Here is a 22,960-nt window from a genome sequence, read left to right on the forward strand (position 1 = left end):
ACTATGGTAGCTGGTCACCTTGGATAGGCTAACTGAAAGAGAAAATAGATTAGTTCAGCAATGACAGATATAATTCTAGGCCGCTGTGTGCGTCTGGTCTCTCCAGCCGAGTTGACAAAATACAGACCCATATATTCATGAGCTAAATCCCCACATGTGAAACGGGCGACAAAGGCGAGGGGTTTTCAATTAGATCGCCCACTTTATTAGGGGCCCTCTACAAAACGCGCTTTAAAAACTTTTAAAGGCGCTAAATTGGTGTTAACATCGGTAATGCCATGTCGATGGAAGCGAGTCCCTTTGTCATTAATGAAGTAACAAACCACTTTATCAAAACGTCTTTCTCTCGAGTCCCCCTCTTCTACCCTCCCTGCTTTCATCCATCCCTCTACCCACGACTTAATTCCCCAAATCCCTAAGAAGCGGTTCTATTACCCGCCATCAATGCGCTTCCTTTCACCTAAGTTATTCTCGCCCGTTTGACCCGTCCATGGTCTCGGACCAAACCGCGTGAAATTACCTTTCGGATTAATTTAGTCCGTTTTTATAGTCTCGCTCTGGTGGAAACCCGTTTCTTTCATCGGCCTTGTTTTATACACCTGCTAATCCAAGACAGAATGACATCAGATCAGATGGATGTAATGATAACGCAATCAAAGATGGAAATTATGTGCGTGTCGGAGAGAGAGACAGATAGAGAAAGAGAGAGAGAGAGAGGGGGAAGGGTGGGGTGGCAAACTCAACTTTCTCCGGCTGGATCAGTCCTAATTTGACACTTAATATTTCCATAAATACCGCGTACTAAAGACCCCCCTTGCCACCCACCTCGAGCCTGCATTACGCGACAATCTGACCTGCTATGCACACACAACTGCACACTCGCTCAAAGGACTATTACGCAAAATAAAGACACAAAAAAACCCAAATAATTCTCTTGTACCCAAACCCTCCCCTTCTATGTGAACTCTGAGTGTTTTCAAAATTCTCATTCTATGGGGAAAAAAGACCATTAGAGCGTGTTTTTATGTATAGGATTGTATATGAGGTCTTATTGTGAACATTACTAATGAATGGCAAACCCATTTGCCCCTAATATCTGGGGAATGCCTGGAGCTTCGCAGGAGGCAGGTGACCCGCTGCGCTCGAGGCTTAAACTTTCTTTCCAGAGTGAGAAAAAGACGAGAAGATTGAAATGAGTTGTCGTGGCCACGGGGGCCCTTGTTCATGGTTCTACTAATTCTCACTTGTTAGGTGCGCGCACATTAGAGAATACTGAACATTCTTTGACATAGAATGGCCTGTAGAATGGATAGGCTCTCGGTTTCAAACGACTTTGAAAACGCCATAATGTAGGTCTATACATCAAATAATGAAAGTTCCCTTTTAAGATATATCTATGAATAGGTTCTGAATATAATAATATAACATTTTCAAATAGGGAACATTTTGAGTAAAAATGAGAATATATAGACCTATGGCCAACACGACCACAATCTTCTTATAAAGGTTGCCTATTAGAGATGTCTAAAATTGCTCTCCACAATGACGCACCCATTTCATCATATAGCTTACATCCCTGGTCTGCGCGAGACCGATTTGACCGCTGATTTCCGACTCTCCAGGACCCTCTCTCCCACCGAACCCTTCCAACAGAATAGCCCCAATCACTCCTCTCCCCGTTTCCGTGAGGCGCTCTAAAAGCTGTTTTGATGAGGAGCCATCTCGCCTCCCCTCGGACTAGTGACGCAGACTGATGAGAGGAGTTGGGGAGAGAGAGGAGATGGAGGTGAATAAAAGGAGTGAATAGGTAGGCCTCTGGCACTCTAGTCCCTTTTTCCTTCTCTCCCTTAATTCCCTACGCTCCCCTTCGCTCTCATCCAATTAGCTGGCTGTATTAAGCGGTTTATCGTCTCATAGCTGTCCTTTCAGGACGAACAAGAGGCACACAGCAATAGGACCGGCTCTCCCTTTGACACCCTTCCTAGTACTTACATGTTCCACCGCGCTATGAATAATAGGGATAGAATAGGCCGCTAATTACCTCATCAAAGAAGGCCTTGTCCGACGCTTTGCTCAACGCCGCCATTCTGGTCAAATAGGACAGGCAATAAAGCTTAACATCACGCACACAATACGACTCGTTCGCTCTTTATTAGTCTAGGACAACGTCGAATTAATGCGAAGTCTTGTTTGGGAGGTGATTCGGGAATCACAGTCTTATTGAAAAACCCAGTTATTCGCCCATGCAGGAACGCACGTGGATTGACGTGCACATCGCTGCTGTTGCTGATGTGAATATGATGCTTTTTCCTTCCGCAGAGCTCGAGGAAAGGAACGCATAAATACAAAAGCCGCGCCACTGATGATTTAATCTGGTAAAAGTAGAACAAAAACTGCCATTAAGTTTTAAACCCACCTTCATGATGTGATTTAATAAATATACTCAAAAACAAAACGCAACATGCAACAATTTCAAAGATACTGATTTACAGTTCATAGAAGGAAATCATTCAATTAAAATTAATTCATTAGGCCCTAATCTATGGATTTGACATAACTGGTCAGTGCCACAGCCATGCGTGGGCCACCCATTGGGGAGACAGGCCCAGCCAATCAGAATGAGTTATTCCACACAAAAGGGCTTTATTAGACATAAATACTATTGAGAACCCAGTCAGACAGATGTGGAGGTCCTGGGCTGGCATGGTTACACGTGGTCTGGTCTATGGTTGTGAGGCCAGGTGGATGTATGGCCAAATTCTCAAAAATTACATTGATAGAGAAATTAACATTCAGTTATCTGGCAACAGCTCTGTTGGACATTCCTGCAGTCAGCATGCCAATTGCACACTCCATCAAAACTTGAGACATCTGTGTCATTGCGTTGTGTGACAAAACAGCACATTTTAGAGTGGGCTTTTACTGTCCCCATCACAAGGTGCAACTGTGTAATGATCATGCTGTTTAAATCAGCTTCTTGTTATGCCACACCTTCAGGTATCCTGGCAAAGGAGAAAGGCTCACAGGGATGTAATATTTGTGCATAAAATTGAGAATTAAGCTTTTTGTGAGCATGGAACATTTATGGGATCTTTTATTTCAGCTCATGAAACATGAGACCAACACTTTAAATGTTGTGCTTATATTTTTGTTCAGTATATATATATAAATGTAATGCCACTATATGCACACACACACACAATAGGGAATGGTGGTTTAAGTGTTGAGCCTACTTAAGGTCTGTTCTAGGAGTCTGAGGCTGGCGTGTAGTGATTTCTGAAGCGGCGTTTATGGAAATGGTTCCTGCAATGATGATGAGACCTAGTAAAAAATGATCAGTCTGTCATTATACATACACAACTACAGTGAAGGATGGAGAACACACAGCGGATATTCCCTAATATACTAATTTAAGAGGCCCTTAGACACACTAGAACACACACACACACATTCCTACTGTCACACACACACACACACATCTCTAAGCCACCAAACAGCTAATTGAAAAGGCCAGTCCATACAAACACATGTATCAACATACAGTACCAAAGAGATTTTCATTTAGTTATTTCACTTTTATTTAAGCTTCAGTATCAAATGTTGTACAAAACACTTTCCGTATCTAAACAGAAGATTATGAATCTTAAAAAAATACAACATTCAGAATGAGAAATAGTGGACAATTACACACATTAAAAAGCCAATTTTCATAGCAACAGAAAAGGAACGTGTGAAGGAGGCCATTCCAATGACATCACTTAAAGAGGAAGGTTGGAGAGCGACAACACCTGTTCAATACAGACATTAAAGAACACAACTCCTGCCCTCCCTCACCCCATCTATTTCACCACCCATCCTCTCTCACTCAGTCCATCCCGCTCGCACACACACACAAAAAAAATGAATGGGGGTAATTTTAACAAGTGTCCAATCACGGCAGGAGTCCAGTATACTCACTGGCCAGGGCTTGTATCATTGGCTAATTCCGTGTGTGTGAGACTGTGTGTGTGGTGAGAAGTCATCTGCCCCCCTCACCCAGCCATCCTCTGGTGTCTCGTTTAGCTGATTGTCACCCACCACCCCCCCCCAAAAAAGTGTGACTAGGTCACAGAGTGTGTGTTTCACAGTGTGTGGGGGGAGTAGAGGGTCTTTAGCCCCATCTCAGCAGCCAATCATAATGGGTTGATAAGAGACAGATGTGCTGATATGAGCGCAAGGGTCACACCGACTGGCTGTAATCTTTCACACACCTCACTATGTAAATCAAGGCCTAATTTCATACAAAGACCCTATAAACTCCGTCCTCCTAATCTCACTCAAATGTAGTAAAATTATCATACATACAAAGGCATCAAGAGCCAAGGGTCAACGCAACTTCATCAAACACACAAGCAACATGTACAACAAGCATTACCAGAATCATTCTATGCCTTAACACCCATGCAACATGAGGGATGACAGTCACCAAGAAATATGTTGTCTAAGAAAACCAATTTCTTTTCGGTAAACCAAGTCACATCCATAATGATAGTCACATCCAGAGGAGGTGGGGGCCTTCACTGCCCAAACGTGCATGCTTATAGGACTCCACAGCTGTAAGTCATTAAATCCCCACTGGCCAATAACTGTGAAGGAGTTGACGCAGGATTTACTTGAGGGAAGTGAAGGCTTGGAAGAGTTTGGAGAGGTTGACCTCAGAGTAACCGCTGGCAAGGAGGGAGCGGTCTGGAACATCTTTTAACTTCCTGTAGACCTCCATCTCTGTCTTCCATAATTTCTTAACCCTTACTGGAGAGGAGGATGAGAAAGAGAGAAGAGAGGTGGAGAGAGGGAAAGGGAGAAGAGGGAAAGAGGGGGAGAAGAGATAAATAATCGAAGAACTTGGTCAGTCTAAGACAGTGTTCAGAAGCACAACAGTGTCAAATGTTGCACTATGACAATATTCTCTCTGGTAGAAATAGAGGCTTTGGGATTTATATCACTCTTAACTGGAAAGTTGAGGGATCTATAGTGGAGCAGTGATACTATCACTTCAAGTTGGGCTATGGGGTCGACACATTTTGTGTCAGATGGAATTTCATGACTTTTCCATGACTTAACTACATTTCCATGACCAACAATTGGCGGCGTCGATGTACATATAAAAAAAGTAAGCATAATGTGGTGTCGACACTGAGGCTGCTCTCTGATCCCATGTACCATCTCCTGTCGTTGTGCAAGGCACTTAACCCCTGACAACGTGGAATACCTGTTAGGCAACTGTATAAAACACATACGGTCAACTCTCAGTCTATAGAGCTATTGGGTGTGCAGGCTCTTGATCAAGCCCTGATCAAACACATCAGAGCCAGTTTATCAAGGTCTGGCTGAGCAGCTCATTTCTAAAACGTGGTTTGTTAGAGGGGGACTGGAATAAAAGCCTGCACAAAGGTATTAGCTCTCCTGGAGAATGGTTGGCCACCCTTGATGGATAACATTGCAACCAAATACATTTGTCTTTGTAAATAATGTATTTATTCAATACATCAAAAGATAGCCACAAAAAATGGAGACAGGTGGCAACGGGAGGTGGTAGGGAACTGGTCTATCTGCCCAATATAAATGATCAAAACTGGCGGAGGAATAAGAATAGCATAAATAGGAAAGTACGGCAGTTTAACTTGAGGACCAGGATGTTGACAGCTGTGCCATACAGACCGCAAAATAGCTGGGAAGAGATTTTTGATGTACTGATTCCATGGTACAGTGTGAATGAGTTGATATATAAAACAACGCAAGATTCAAGACTTGGTGCAAATCAGTTAAAATGATCGTATAGAATTCTTGCTACCAACAAAATGTTGAATATTTGGTGGCATACACTCGTCGCAGCTATGCAGATTTTGTTCTGAGGACACTGAATCAATAGACTATTTGGTCTGGTTTTACATTAGGTATCCTGTTTCTGGTCTCAGGTTCAGGAATAGCTGAAAAAGCATAATCTAAAATTGACCCTAGAAATAGCATTGTTGGGAGATCTGGTGAGTCAGTTAATAACATACTAATATTCAAAGTAAAAGTATTTATCTTCAACTCGCAATCTGTGGATTCTATTTGATTAGATAGATTCAAATTGTATGTTAAACATCACAGCATCGTTGAACTAAGTCTTGCATGTAGAAATCCAAAGAGGGTGGCCAGCAGAGATGGGTGGGATGGGCTGATGGAAGCAGAGGGTTGGGATGTGGAATTGGAGACAATTGGGAGTGGAGTTGCTGGGCAGGGGATAGAATGATGGTCAAAGATAAGTCAAAATAAACAAAGCAAAAATTTGTGTTGGAATGACACTGAGGGGCAACGCTGTTACATCCAATGCCTGTTTGGGAGAGGTATTTTATTATTATGTATTTTCTTGGATGGTTGAGGGGCAGCTCTCGGGGAATTGTGGGGGGATCTTGGAGGGTTGGTGGCCTAGCGGTTGGGAGCTTGGGCTGGTGGCCGATAGGTTGCTGGTTTGGGTCCCAGTTTTGACTTGGTGGGAGACCTGTGGATGTGCTCTTGGGCAGGGTGTTGACCCTCATTGCTTCTGTGGGACAGAAGCAACTCTGGATGGGAGTCTGTAAGATGACTGAATGTAATGTAAACGTTGAGCGGCTTCTATGCAGGTAGATTGTATGCTTTAATATTCAAAAAAAGAATATCTCAAAAGATCAAATGGTTATGGTAGGCTACAGATCCTTGTATTCCGCTGAAGCAAGCCCACAAATGTACCTCTTCTAGTTTAGCTCTATTTATCGAAGCTACCATAGAAGTGTTTACTCTGCAGGCTGACTAGCATCTATTGAGTTGCAAAGTCCCATACATGTGGATGCTCAAATCAACTGGAAGTACCTACAAAAGTTGAAGCAACATAATCCAAAATAAATGCTTTATCAAATAATTGTTCCTAAAATTACTGTTTGCGATTCACAGAGGGATGAGTATTACTTCTCTCCGCTCTGCTGACAAGTATTTTTCTCAGCTTCTTAAAATATATATAGTCACTTTTTCCACATTTTGTTACATCAGTCTTATTCTAAAATTAATTGAATACATTTTCATCAATCTACACACAATACTCCATATTGGCAAAGCGAACACAGGTTTTTAGAATTTTTTGCAAATGTAAATTTGTTTAAAAAAAAAACAGAAACACCTTATTTACATAAGTACTCAAACCCTTTGCTATGATACTCGAAACGGAGTTCAGGTGCATCCTGTTTCCATTTATCATCATTGAGATGTTTCTACAACTTGGAGTCCACTTATGGTAAATTCAATTGATTGGACATGAATTGGAAAGGCATACAAGCTGTCAATGTAAAGGTCCTACAGTTGACAGTGAATGTCAGGGCAAAAACCAAGCCATGAGGTCGAAGGAATTGTCCATAGAGCTCCGAGACAGGATTGTGTCGAGGCACAGATCTGGGGAAGGGAACCAAAACATCTCTGCAGCATTGAAGGTTCCCAAGAACACATTGGCCAACATCATTCTTAAAAATGGAAAAAGTTCGGAACCACCAAGACTCTTCCTAGAGCTGGCCGCCCGGCCAAACTGAGCAATCGTGGGGGAGAAGGGCCTTGGTCAGGGTGGTGACCAAAAACCCGATGGCCACTCTGACAGAGCTCCAGAGTTCCTCTGTGGAGATGGGAGAACCTTCCAGAAGGACACCCATCTCTGCAGCACGCCACCAATCAGGCCTTTACAGTAGAGTGGCCAACGGAAGTCACTTCTCAGTAAAAGTCACGACAGCACGCTTGGAGTTTGCCAAAAAGAACCAAAAAGGACAGACCACGAGAAAGATTATCATGTCTGATGAAACCATGATTGAACTGTTTGTCCTGAATGCCAAGCGTCACGTCTGGAGGAAACCTGGCACCATCACTACGGTGAAGCATGGTGGTGGCAGCATCATGCTGTGGGGATGTTTATAAGCGTCAGGGACTGGGAGACTAGTCAGGATTGAGGGAAACATGAACGGAGCAAAGTACGGAGAGATCCTTGATGAAAACCTGCTCAGGACCTCAGACTGGGGCGAAGGTTTACCTTCCTCGGGGCCTCCCGAGTTGCGTAGAGGTCTTAGACCACTAGAGATTCTGGGTTAGAGTCCAGGCTTTGTCGCAGCCAATTGGCCCAGCGTCGTCCGGGTTAGGAGAGGGTTTGGCCGGCAGGGAAGTCCTTGTACCATCGCACACTAGCGACTCCTGCGGCGGGCCGGGCGCAGTGCACGCTGACACGGTCGCCAGATGCACAGTGTTTCCTCTGATACATTGGTGCGGCTGGCTTCCGGGTTAAGTGGGAATTGTGTCAAGAAGCAGTGTGGCTTGGTTGGGTTGTTTCGGAAGACGCACGGCTCTCGACCTTCGCCTCTCGAGACCGTACGGGAGTTGCAGCGATGATACAAAACTAACTACCAATTGGATACCACAATTGGGGGGGGGGGTCAAATAAATAAATGGTTCATATTCCAACAGGACAATGACCCTAAGCACACAGCCAAGACAACGCAGGAGTGGCTTCAGGACAAGTCTCTCAATGTCCTTGAGTGGCCCAACCAGAGCCTGGACGACACGATCGAACAAAATAGCCAAGGGTCGCCAAGTCAAGGGGTCTGAATATTTTCCGAATGCACTGTATGTATGTACAGTTGAAGTCGGAAGTTTACATACACCTTAGCCAAATACATTTAAACTCAGTTTCACAATTCATGACATTTAATCCTAGTAAAAATTCCCTGTCTTAGGTCAGTTAGGATCACCACATTATTTTAAGAATGTGAAATGTCAGAATAATAGTTGAGAGAATGAGTTATTTCAGCTTTTATTTCTTTCATCACATTCCCAGAAGTTTACATACACTTAATTAGTATTTGGTAGCATTGCCTTTGAATGGTTTAACTTGGGTCAAACGTTTCGGGTAGCCTTCCACAAGCTTCCCACAATAAGTTGGGTGAATTTTGTCCCATTCCTCCTGACAGAGCTGCTTTTTCAGTTCTGCCCACACATTTTCTATGGGATTGAGGTCAGGGCTTTGTGATGGCCACTCCAATACCTTGACTTTGTTGTCCTTAAGCCATTTTGCCACAACTTTGGAAGTATGCTTGGGGTCATTGTGCATTTGGAAGACCCATTTGCGACCAAGCTTTAACTTCCTGACTGATGTCTTGAGATGTTGCTTCAATATATCCACATCATTTCCCTCCCTCATGATGCCATCAATTTTGTGAAGTGCACCAGTCCCTCCTGCAGCAAAGCACCCCCACAACATGATGCTGCCACCCCCGTGTTTCACGGTTGGGATGGTGTTCTTCGGCTTGCAAACCCCCCCTTTTCCTCCAAAACATAAAGATGGTCATTATGGCCAAACAGTTCTATTTTTGTTTCATCAGAACAGAGGACATTTCTCCAAAAAGCATGATCGTTGTCCCTACGTGCAGTTGCAAACCGTAGTCTGGCTTTTTATGGAGGTTTTGGAGCAGTGGCTTCTTCCTTGCTGAGTGGCCTTTCAGGTTATCTCGATATAGGACTCATTTTACTGTGGATATAGATACTTTTGTACCCGTTTCCTCCAGCGTCTTCACCATGTCCTTTGCTGTTGTTCTGTGATTGATTTGCACTTATAGCACCAAAGTACGTTCATCTCTAGGAGACTGAACTCGTCTCCTTCCTGAGCGGTATGACGGCTGTGTGGTCCCATGGTGTTTATACTTGCGTACTATTGTTTGAACAGATGAACGTGATACCTTCAGGCGTTTGGAAATTGCTCCCAAGGATGAACCAGACTTGTGGAGGTCTACAATTATTTGTTCTGAAGTCTTGGCTGATTTCTTTAGATTGTCCCATGATGTCAAGCAAAGAGGCACTGAGTTTGAAGGTAGGCCATGAAATACATCCACCTTCCCACCTCCAATTGACTCAAATGATGTCAATTAGCCTATCAGAAGCTTCTAAATCCATGACATTTTCTGGAACTTTCCAAGCAGTTTAAAGGCACAGTCAACTTAGTGTATGTAAACTTCTGACCCACTGGAATTGTGAACTAACTCATGAAGCTGGTTGAGAGAATGCCAAGGGTGTGCAAAGCTGTCATCAAGGCAAAGGGTTGCTACTTTAAAGAATCTTAAATATAAAATATATTTTGATTTGTTTAACACTTTTTTGGTTACTACATGATTCCATATGTGTTATTTCATAGTTTTGATGTCTTCACTATTATTCTACTATGTAGAAAATAAAGAAAAACCCTTGAATGAGTAGGTGTGTCAACTCTTGACTGGTACTGACCGCATGCATGCATGTATGTATGCATGTATGCATGTATGTATGTATGCATGTATGCATGTATGCATGTATGCATGTATGCATGTATGTATGCATGTATGTATGTATGTATGTATGTATGTATGTATGTATGCATGCATGCATGCATGCATGCTTGCATGCATGCATGCTTGCATGTATGTATGTATGTATGTATGTATGTATGTATGTATGTATGTATGTATGTATGTATGTATGTATGTATGTATGTATGTATATCCCCCCCCGATTTATCAGCATCCCTACATCCTGTAGCTTTGGGCCAGGCCTACCTGCCCGACTGTCTCTCATCGCTCTTTGAGCACCGGGCCTACTAGTCTCACACACAGAGGTGATGCTCGCAAACACAGATGCGCTAAAGTGTCATTCCGATATTGGCTGATATGTTGAGAAAGGCCCGGGGGGGTGTGGTATATGGTGCCTGTATACAGCCCTTAGCCGCGGTACATTGGCCATATACCACACACACCCCAGAGGTGCCTGATTGCTATCATAAACTGGATGCCAATGTAATTACAGTATTTTTCTTTTTCATACCTATGGTATAGGGTCTGATATACCACCGTTTTCAGCCAATCAGCATTCAGGGCTCGAACCGCCCAGTTCAACATTCAGCATTATGGCCTGGGGGGGGTGTGGTATACGGTCAATATAACATGGCTAAGGGCTGTTCGTATGCCCGACACCACAAACCCGAGGTGCCTTATTGCTATTATGAACTGGTTAAAAACATAATTAGAACAGTAAAAATAAATGTTTTGTCATACCCGAGGTATACAATCCAGTTTATAATCTCCAATTAAGCCTACCACTTTCATACAAAACATACAGTATATATTCTAAATTCGCACATATTAATCCCTCTATTCGATTCCACTCTCCTCTACTACACTCCTATTACCCATCCTCCTCTCTCTGTCATCCCTTCTTTCTCTCTCTCGTTTTCTTCTCTGTGTGGTGCATTAGTGGGTGTTGTATAAATACACAGGGACAGGCTGCCCAGAGGGAACAAAGGTTAAACACACACACACACACGACAGAAGATGGCATGTGCAGGTACTGAGAAGGGAACAGATGGAAAAAGAATGATGTGCTCGCTCCACACACACAGGTTGGTGAGGCTGACCCAGCCACCACAAGCAACCATTACTAGATAATCCTCACCTCAGCGGAAGGAGAAAGTGAGACAAAGGGAGGGAGGAAAAATGGCAGGAAGGGGGAGAGAAGAGGGAGGACTATTTATCTGAGGAATAGAGCGAGAGGGGGGAGACTTTATCTGAGGAATAGAGCGAGAGGGGGGGAGACTATTTATCTGAGGAATAGAGCGAGAGGGGGGGGACTATTTATCTGAGTCATTGAGCGAGAGGGGGGGGGGGGGACTATTTATCTGAGGAATAGAGCGAGAGGGGGGGGGGGGGACTATTTATCTGAGGAATAGAGCGAGAGGAGTGGGGGGGACTATTTATCTAAGGAATAGAGCGAGAGGAGTGGGGGACTATTTATCTGAGGAATAGAGCGAGAGGGGGGACTATTTATCTGAGGAATAGAGCGAGAGGGGGGACTATTTATCTGAGGAATAGAGCGAGAGGGGGGACTATTTATCTAAGGAATAGAGGGGGAGACTATTTATCTGAGGAATAGAGCGAGAGGGGGGAGACTATCTGAGGAATAGAGCGAGAGGAGTGGGGGGGACTATTTATCTAAGGAATAGAGCGAGAGGGGGGGGGGGGACTATTTATCTGAGGAATAGAGCGAGAGGGGGGGGGACTATTTATCTAAGGAATAGAGCAAAAGGAGGGGGACTATTTATCTAAGGAATAGAGCAAGAGGAGGGGGGGGGGGACTATTTATCTGAGGAATTGAGCGAGAGGAGGGGGGGGGGACTATTTATCTAAGGAATAGAGCGAGAGGGGGGGGGACTATTTATCTGAGGAATAGAGCGAGAGGGGGGGGACTATTTATCTGAGGAATAGAGCGAGAGGAGGGGGGGGGCTATTTATCTGAGGAATAGAGCAAGAGGGGGGGGACTATTTATCTGAGGAATAGAGCGAGAGGGGGGGACTATTTATCTGAGGAATAGAGCGAGAGAGGGGAGAAAAAAGATGATGCATGATCAAGCGAACGCAATCATGTCATCATTTCTGAAAGGTAGGAGAAAATAATTCTTTTTTTCTCTAGTCTTCCTCCTGCTTTTCTTCATTCTTTCTCTTTTCCCCCTCAATCACTGTGTGTGGAATGGATAAAAGAATGATTTAAGAGTCAGAGTGAGAAAGAGAGGGAAGGAGGGAGGGAGGGAGAGAAAGATAGAGCCCAGTTCTCAGTAGGGGTTGCAGTTCAAATAAATGGCCTCCCTTTAAAAGAGCGAGTGAAAGGAGAAAAATAAAAAAGATAGGAGGGAGAGAAAGGGAGGAATGAGAGGAAGAGAGACAAAGCAAAAGGAGAAACAGGATAAAGAAAAGGAACAGGAGAAAAGACTAGAGAAAAAGGCATGACGGAGAGAAGGAGACACCACGCACACAAGGCCTGTCTGCAGTGTATCAGGGCTGTGCGGTGCTCCACTTTATCTAGATATACAATAACAAGGGTATAATTAAGTGTGCATGATGAAGTTAATGGAGATGGGCCAAAGCGATCCTGGCACCAACACTAACGTGATGAAAAATAATGGAGCCGGGCCATAGTGTTTGCTAACGCTAACATGAATATTCTATTAGCGCATGGCTGTTAGCAGCTAGCGTAGCGGGCAACTGGGACAGGAGTTAATTTAATCACCCGTCGGAGCATGGTGGAGCACGGTTAGGACGGGGAAACTTCTTTGTGTGAGGGTAATTGCACAGAAAGAATAATTGATTTGACAATCGCACCCACGGATTTACCGTCCTTATATGGACTGGTAGGGAGGGAGGGTTAAGGGAGGAGGGAGAGAGATCAGGAGAGAAGACAGTGGCAGAGGAAGAGAGGGGGGGGGGGGGGGGGGGGGGCAGGAGGGGGAGGAGGGAGGAAAAGAGAGTGAAAGGAGGGGGGAAAGGTACAGTGCTGTGAAGAGGGGCAGAGGAGCTCTGTGTGTGATTGAGGCATCAGGAGAGGAGAATTTATATCTGATCAATGCAGAGAAATTAAATTATGGTTCACACACACAATCATATTCTGTACACCACAGACAGACAGCGAGACAGAGGAGGAAAGAGAGAGGGAGTGAAGGAGGGAGGAGAGAAAGCTGAAGCGTGCAAGTAAATGCTGTGGAAGTCATTGATATGAGATGTTTAATTATTGCCAAGAATGAGATTGTTTTATCATGAGGGAACACTGCTGGTAGCTAGGTGTGTGAACGTCTGTGTATTCTATTAGAGATCTCCTGCCGGGGAGGAAATTACCTCCATGTTTAACTCAGTCACAGCAATCGGGCACAATAATGTAGGGTATATGTAGATCAGACAGACAGACAGACACCTTCTGTCTCCTCTCGGGTAACAGAAGAGTAGTTGCTGCAGCAAACACAAGCCATATAGGCCTATCGAGGTAAAGATTGAAGAAATATCAGTGAAAGCGGAAACACTATTTGGATAGTCCATTTGTAGACGCTCTACAGACTATCAGTAACATTTCAACTAATTACCTACTAACCGTAACCCTTACCACAAGTTCAGCAAGCATTTGCTTATCAACAGATTCTCAGCAGATGTTCATACTACCAAATAAAGTGTGCCCGTGAAAGCAAAAGGTTAAGGAAACTAAACTAGGTTAAAGGTGTGGTAACCCAGCAGCTAAGGAGTGTGTAGGGCCACTGTTGTCTGGCCCTGTAATCCTAGCAAAGCTTCCCCAGAGTGTAATACAGTAATATGTGGTATTACTGCCCCGGGACCAGAGGATAACACACACAACATGTACTTTACAGCTGCACGGGTCTGTGTGTGTGGGTGTGCGTGTCGTCCCAGTCAGTCCACTAATCCAGTCACACCTAGAGTTATCCCAGTCTGAGCAAAGCCAGGGTGTGTGTTGTGAGGGTGAGTGAGATAGTCACATAGTCGTGTGTTTAGGCCTGGGGGATGAAATATACATTTCTGAATAGTTTCAACACGGTGTGTTGTTAAAAACTATACAATAAAGGTGTAGCCCTTTACACTTGTACCCATATAAGGGTTGAAAAAAGCAGACTTGGACACTGGTAAGTGCCTAAACTGTAACGTAGTGGCTGTACAGAAACATGCTATACATGACGTCAGAGCTCAGGCTCTGTGCTTCACAGCGCTGTATGGGTTTTGACTGACAGCCGTTCTGAACTTGAGTACCGCGCCCGACTAGAAGTTGCCCCCCATTCCTCCTGGTAATTGGGTAACTTTTGCAACTATTTTGTCGTCTGAGTGAGGGAAATTCTGTAAACCACGAGGACTCAATTTATTTTGAAAGATGAGACATTGAGGATTATATAATAAATACCGCTTTGATGTCATACAAGCAAGCCAAATACCCATGAGTCCAAATGTGCACTTCACATTTCCAGATCATAAGACTCATGTAATATACAGTGTCAACATTTCTGATCACTATGTTTGATGTACAGTTACAAGATGACATGGCTTCATATCCTGGGTCGTCCTGAACACAATGAGCCTGTTGGTTGTATTGTGAAGAAAGTTTGCCACGGACCACACATCAGAATGCACTCATGACTCCTTTCGATGTGCACCAGAATTATGATCGGGTTCCCTGAATTGCCTTGTGAAAGCCTAACACTGTAAGATCGTATCTTATAATTTAGCTAGTCATGTTGGCAATAGAACAAGCATTCAAATTATGCCCACCTGACCCAGATTGCGATTTATAATGGGAACTTTTTGGATTGCGCAAACAGTAATTGTGTGATGGCGGGGAAGCAGTGCTGTGTTCCAAACAAAACAACTAAAAGTGTGCTTGCTCTAGCTCCTCAACGGCACAGCTAGGAGAGCTCAAAAAAGCACGGTATAGTTGAAGACACTTCTTTTAGTCATAAAAGTGCATTGAAATTACGTAAACACTGCACACTTTGGAGAGGTTTGTGGCTACTTGGAAACACCAGTTAGACCTCTCACTCAAGCCCTTGTAATTATTTTGTATTATATTGCACCTACCCAACATTCTTATCATGTTACTGAATGTATCCAGAATATTTTCAGATTTCGTTAACAAATTCAGTGAAAGTACAGTAAATGTAAAATGCACATAAAATCAAAACAGTGTAATGGTTAGATTCAGTCATGTGAACTGTTGTGTACCTCACCTTTAGTCTAATAATTTCCCCATAATCTCCCAGTTCCTTTTAATTGCTACCATGGTTATGCATTCCATATTTCTTCTGTAAGAAACATTTCAATGTAGCCCTATCCATATAGGCCAATTCCCACGATCGTAAAGGGTTAAACGGTTATTTCTAAAGTTGACCAAACAAAGAACCTGACAAGGCCAGACGCAAAAGAAGGAAATAATGAAAAGCAAGTAAAGAAAGCAAGGCAGAAAAGGGGAGGGAAAGAAAGGATTGGCGTTGATTTCTCACATCAAAGAAAGAGGGGGAAAAACACAAAAGAAAAGAGGCTATAATCATGTTAGCCCTCCTCGCCGCCTCCACCTCTCCTCCATCCCCATCCTGCCATTCCTGCGCCATCCGTCTCCAGAGTGGTCATCTATTGATTACAACTTATATTTACCTCCGCTGCCTTGCTCTTTCGCTCCCTCTCCAGCCCTCGCTTTCACACATACGTCTACACACACACACACACACACGTCCAGACACACGCACTTACACATGCATACATAAATATTTAATCAAATAAATAAATCTATTCGCAGAGCGACCCTTTCTAATCAAGTGACATCAATCAGAGGACTGTGGGTAAGGGGCCTACGGAGCGAGCCCAGAGCGTGGTGTGTCGCGGCTAAATGGGTCCGGGAGGAAATATACGCTCCATGTCCTATTAAGGCAGAAGGGCTATCCTTTCATCCGCTTGCCTATTACTCCCCCTATCATTTCCCCAAATCTAAAACCTGTTTTCAATCAACACTGGCAACAGAGTGGCTGTCGGAGAAAAGGAAGAGAGCGGGAAAGAGAGAGAGATGGAGAGCTCTTTCCCTCTTTCTCTCCGTGATTGGAGCGTTTTGCATTCTGTGTGTGTACGATTGTGTAAGATTCTCTGTGTGTGTGTGTGTGTGTGTGTGTGATTGAATCCGTCTACGAAATTAGGGCTGTCGACTCGAGGAGCTGAGCGTCCTTAACCCAACCCCCTCATAGCCCACGCCCATCCACCAACGCATGGGTGTGTGTCTACTAGTGATGCATTGGTCAGCTGTTTGTTCATCCACACCCGACTGACTATGTGATAGTTCAAATCTGAGGCCCACATCCGAACCTAACACGCAAATATAGAAAATGTGATGTATAGTCAGAGGCGGAGCAATTTTTTGACAGGCCTTTTAGATAGGCCTGTGTTTCTGCAAAAAAAATTCAACATTTTGGTTGTCTATTTGTTAGTCAAATTGTCTATAATTAGATACATGCAGCTTATCTTCAGTCATTACTTGTTGCCTTCGAGTACTAAATAAACCCTTGCTCACCAGAATAATGCCATAAATCGATAGAATGAATGCTTCAATCTAGTTGACATAGGTAAAGTTCTTTCTTCACTGCTTCACTCGGACAGCAAAGACGTCTAGGGACCGGGGCGAAAATGCAATAAAAATAAGTAAAACGGAAATGATTTTATGTGCAAAATTTCCAAATTACATCAGTTTGACCGGTTTAAGGAAATTAAAAGCTGTGAAAACTACATAACATGTTTTGGCTTGGATGCATATTTTATGATACTGATAAAGATAGCACCTTTAACCATAACCACGCATTCATTCTTTCAAGATGCTGAAAGAAAGAAATCATTCTGCAGGAGTAAATGTTATATTAGGCTATGTGAGAGGTTATAGACCTAGTCAGTGTCCAGATTTCAGACGACTGTTCCATTTAACTATCTGAACATCAGCCTACAGTTCCCTCGACATGCCATGTTAAAGTCCCCGTCGTGTGACTTGAATTTGTATAGCGCCTCACTATCATCACATATAACATAGCCGGCACCGCTATTATCCTCTTACCACTTCACCAAATCTTTCCCAAACATTAAACTACTGTTCTGGCCCTCCTATTTATTTTCATCTGTCCATTTTGCAGCTTTCCTCTTATTAAATTAAACTCCGATAGTCTTTTCTGCCTCAGTGGATCAACATGAACTTTTTCTGTTCCCAAAGCATTTGGCAATTGGTGTGTATTTGGCGAGTGTACAGTTAGGCCCTAAAGCGTAGGCTTAGGCTACGCACTAATGTCAAATAACAATAATAAACATTTTTAATGTAGCCTATAGATAAGAATTATATATATGGATTTTTAATGCATTGTTTTCTCTATTCAACCCACCTTTCATCCACCCACCCAATATTTAATGTCCCTAAGCCTGCCCGCCAGGCGGATTTAACCGCGGGAACTGTGGGTTATGAGTCAACCCGCATATCACTAGTGTCTACACGTGAGTGTGACAGTCACTACAAAAACTGTATGTGCGTCTTAATACATAGGCCTCTGTAAGATGTATGTACAATAAGTGGGTGTCAATTGTAATATTGATTGAATGCTAGTGTGTGTGTAGTTTTACTTCTCTCGTCGCTCTGTAGTACTTTGGTGAAAGCGTACTCCCAGTCGAAGATGAACCTGTAGTAGCACAGCTGGGTGTACAGGGCTTTCTCAGAGTACTGTGGAGAGAAAAACACACATTACTACACACTTATCAACAGGTACTGTAGCAGTCAAACTTGTAGTTTGTCAATGAGAGAGGAAAAAAAGACTGTTCCAAGCCCCTTAATCCAACCCCAGTGTTACTTACACCCAAGGTGCTCTGATAATATACAGGCAACTGCCAAAATAATGGAAATGCTAGTAAATTAGGGATATGAAGTGTTTTGAAAGCAGGTGCTTTCACACAGGTGTGGTTCCTGAGTTAAGCTATTAATATCCCATCATGCTTAGGGTCATGTATAAAAGTGCTGGGCAGGTCATTATTTTGGCTACCATAGCTATGCCCCCATAGGATGACAATACCCCCATCCGCAGGGCACGAGTGGTCACTGAATGGTTTGATGAGCATGAAAACGATGTAAACCATATGCCATGGCCATCTCAGTCACCAGAACTCAACCCAATTGAACACTTACTGTATGGGATATTCTGGAGCGGTGCCTGAAACAGCGTTTTCCACTACCATCAACAAAACACCAAATTATGGTATTTCTCGTGGAAGAATGGTGTTGCATCCCTCCAATAGAGTTCCAGACACTTGTAGAATTGATGCCAAAGTGCATTGAAGATGTTCTGGCTATTGGTGACCCAACGCCCTATTAACTTCTTAATAGGGGGGGCAGTATTGAGTAGCTTGGATGAATAAAGTGCCCAGAGTAAACTGCCTGCTACTCAGGCCCAGAAGCTAAGATATGCATATTATTAGTAGATTTGGATAGAAAACACTCTGAAGTTTCTAAAACTGTTTGAATGATGTCTGTGAGTATAACAGAACTCATATGGCAGGCAAAAACCTGAGAAAAAATCCAGCCAGGAAGTGGGAAATCTGAGGTTTGTAGTTTTTCAACTCTTTGCCTATCCAAGATACAGTGGAAATTTGGTCCGATTGCACTTCCTAAGGCTTCCACTAGATGTCAACAGTCTTTAGAACCTTGTTTGAGGCTTCTACTGTGAAGGAGGAGAGAATGAGAGCTGTTTCAACCAGAGGTCTGGCAGAGTGCCATGAGCTCAGTCTCACGCGCTCCCGTGAGAGTTAGCTGCGTTCCATTGCATTTCTGAAGACAAAGGAATTCTCCGGTTAAAACATTATTGAAGATTTATGTCAAAAACATCCTAAAGATTGATTCTATACATCGTTTGACATGTTTCTACAAACTGTAACAGAACTTTGACTGGACCTAGTGGTCGCACCTCATGAATTTGGATTTGTGACCTAAACGTGTGAACAAAAAAGGAAGTATTTGGACATAATTGATGGACATTATCAAACAAAACAAACATTTATTGTGGAACTGGGATTCCTGGGAGTGCATTCTGATGAAGATCAAAGGTAAGTGAATATTTATAATGCTATTTCTGACTTCTGTTCACTCCACAAAATGGCGGGTATCTGTATGGCTTGTTTTTGTGTCTGAGCGCCGTACTCAGATTATTGCATGGTGTGCTTTATCCGTAAAGTTTTTTTGAAATCTGACACAGCGGTTGCATTAAGGAGAAGTGGATCTATAATTCCATGTATAACATTTGTATTTTCATCAACATTTATGATGAGTATTTCTGTAAATTGATGTGGCTCTCTGCAAAATCACTGGATGTTTTGGAGGCAAAACATTACTGAACATAACGCACCAATGTAAACTAAGATTTTTTGATATAAATATGAACTTTATCGAACAAAACATACATGTATTGCGTAACATGAAGTCCTATGAGTGTCATCTGATGAAGATCAAAGGTTAGTAATTCATTTGATCTCTATTTCTGCTTTTTGTGACTCCTCTCTTTGGCTGGAAAACTGACTGTGTTTTTCTGTGACTAGTTGCTGACCTAACATAATCGTTTGGTGTGCTTTCGTCGTAAAGCCTTTTTGAAATCGGACACTGTGGTGGTATTAACAACAAGTTTATCTTCAAAATGGTGTAAAATACTTGTATGTTTGAGGAATTTTAATAATGAGATTTCTGCTGTTTGAATTTGGCGCCCTGCACTTCCACTGGCTGTTGTCGTATTGATCCCGTTAGCGGGATTTCAGCCGTAAGAATACACTTTAGGTTCGCGTTTTTCCTGCATTTAATGAGATGACATAAAATATACTGTCTCCTCCACCTCTTTCACTTTCCTCCCACATTCTCAGACCATGCTCTCACATCCCTGATCCTCCTATTTCCATCTCTCATCTATTTCCATCTCGCCATCCTCCTCTCAGGGAGCATGACCAATAAAGCCGTAGTTTGGTTTGTTAATTTCAGCAACAATTAACTCTAGTCACACGCCTGAGAGAGAGAGAGGCTGAGATAATGAGGTAGTGGGAGAGAGAGAGAGGGAGGTAGAGAGGGAAATGAGGGGGAGGAGAGGGAAGAGAAAAGGAAAGAGATCTGATCATGTGTAAATCACCTGGCTGATAGTTTGTTGTGATAAGGTTTTTGAGAGCGAGGAGAGGCAGCTGAACAACAGCCTCCGTCAATGTGATTAGACATTTTTCTGCATGAGGCCATTATCACAACACTAATTACACTGACTGTTACATTCAACTACAGGACACCCCCACAACTAGCATCAGGGGTATGTAGTATGTTATTATTATGATGCGTGTATGACAGAGTTAGCATCCGTAATGCCTGTGTCCGCGTATGGATTGTGTTTCAATGTCTACGAATGAGTGTGTGTAGTGTTTAACAAGTGTGTCTGTGTATTTATGTACACTACCAAAAGTTTGGGGTCACTTAGACATTTCCTTGTAAAAAAGAGAAAAAAATAAGGACATTTCTTGTCCATTAAAATAACATAAAATTGATCAGAAATACAGTGTAGACATTGTTAATGTTGTCAATGACAGATTTTTTATAGAATATCTACATAGGTGTACAGAGGCCCATTATCAGCAACCATCACTCCTGTGTTCCAATGGCACGTTGTGTTAGCTAATCCAAGTTTATCATTTTAAAAAGGCTAATTGATCACGAGAAAACCCTTTTGCAATTATGTTGGCACAGCTGAAAACTGTAGTTCTGATTCAAGAAGCAATAAAACTGGCCTTTAGACTAGTTGAGTATCTGGAGCATCAGCATTTGTGGGTTCGATTACAGGCTCAAAATGTCCAGAAACATAGAACTTTCTTCTGAAACTCGTCAGTTTATTCTTGTTCTGAGAAATGAAGTCTATTCCGTGTGACAAAGTGCCAAGAAACTGAAGATCTCGTACAACGCTGTGTGTGACTCCCTTCACAGAACAGCGCAAACTGCCTCTAACCAGAATAGAAAGAGGAGTGGGAGAACCCGGTGCACATCTGAGCAAGAGGACAAGTACATTAGTGTGTTTAGTTTGAGAAACAGACGACTCACAAATCCTCAACTGGCAAATTCATTAAATAGTACCCGCAAAACACCAGTCTCAGTGAAGAGGCGACTCTTGGGATGCTGGCCTTCTAGGCAGAGTTCCTCTGTCCAGTGTCTGTGTTCTTTTGCCCATCTTAATCTTTTATTTTATTTGGCAGTCTGAGATATGGCTTTTTCCTTGCAACTCTGCCTAGAAGGCCAGCATCCCGGAGTCGCCTCTTCACTGTTGACGTTGAGACTGGTGTTTTGTGGGTACTATTTAATGAAAGTACCAGATGAGGACTTGTGAGGCGTCTCTTTTAGAGGTCGACCGATTAATTAGAGCCGTTAAGTTTTCATAACAATCGGTAATCAGTATTTTTGGACACCGATTGTGGTTGATTACATTGCACTCCACGAGGAGACTGCGTGGCAGGCTGACTACCTGTTACGCGAGTGCAGCACGAAGCCAAGATAAGTTGCTAGCTAGCATTAAACGTATCTTATAAAAAACAATAAATCTTAACATAATCACTAGTTAACTACACATGGTTAATGATATTACTAGTTTATCTAGCTTGTCTTGCATTGCATATAATCGATGCGGTGCCTGCCTGTTCATTTATCATTGAATCACAGCCTACTTCGCCAAACGGATGATGATTTAACAAGCGCATTCACGGAAAAGCACTGTCGTTGCACCAATGTGTACCTAACATAAACATCAATGCCTTTCTTAAAATCAATACACAAGTATATATTTTTAAACCTGCATATTTCGTTAATATTGCCTGCTAACATGAATTTATTTTAACTACGGAAATTGTGTCACTTCTCTTGCAAGCAGAGTCAGGGTATAATGCAGCAGTTTGGGCCGCCTGGCTTGTTGCGAACTGTGTGAAGACCATTTCTTCCTAAGAAAGACCATAATTAACTTGCTAGATTTGTACATAATTATGACATAACCTTGAAGGTTGTGCAATGTAACAGCAATATTTAGACTTAGGGATGCCACCCTTTAGATAAAATATGGAACGGTTCTGTATTTCACTGAAAGAATAAACGTTTTGTTTTCGAAATGATAGTTTCCGGATTTGACCATATTAATGACCTAAGGCTCGTATTTCTGTGTGTTATTATGTTATAATTAAGTCTATGATTTGATATTTAGAGCAGTCTGGCTGAGCGGTGGTAGGCAGCAAATTGCTCGTAAGCATTCATTCAAACAGCACTTTCCTGCATTTGCCAGCAGCGCTTCGCTGTGCTTCAAGCATTGAACTGTTTATGACTTCAAGCCTATCAACTCCCGAGATTAGGCTGGTGTAATGTGAAATGGCTAGCTAGTTAGCGGGGTGCGAGCTAATAGCGCTTCAATCGGTGACGTCACTCGCTCTGAGACCTTGAAGTAGTTGTTCCCCTTGCAAAGGGTAAGGGCCGCGGTTTTTGTGGAGCGATGGATAACAATGTTTTGAGGGTGGCGGTTGTCGATGTGTTCCTG

The 22,960-nt window shown here is 43.0% G+C and overlaps 1 protein-coding gene across 1 annotated transcript in view; it reads right to left on the minus strand.

Moving 5' to 3' along the window:
- Positions 1–3,554: 3,554 nt before the first annotated feature.
- Positions 3,555–22,960, minus strand: part of pola1 (polymerase (DNA directed), alpha 1) — a 94,928-nt gene continuing 75,522 nt past the window's right edge. The window contains exons 36-37 of the mRNA XM_055881541.1: positions 18,009–18,105; positions 3,555–4,788 (exon numbers count right to left, since the gene is read on the minus strand). Of these exons, the coding sequence (XP_055737516.1) occupies positions 4,649–4,788; positions 18,009–18,105 (237 nt within the window). The 3' untranslated portion in view covers positions 3,555–4,648. The remainder of the gene's footprint in view (positions 4,789–18,008; positions 18,106–22,960) is intronic.

The sequence above is a fragment of the Salvelinus fontinalis genome, chromosome 25 (assembly GCF_029448725.1).
Source record: "Salvelinus fontinalis isolate EN_2023a chromosome 25, ASM2944872v1, whole genome shotgun sequence".
In the NCBI taxonomy this organism is placed as follows: Eukaryota; Metazoa; Chordata; class Actinopteri; order Salmoniformes; family Salmonidae; genus Salvelinus; species Salvelinus fontinalis.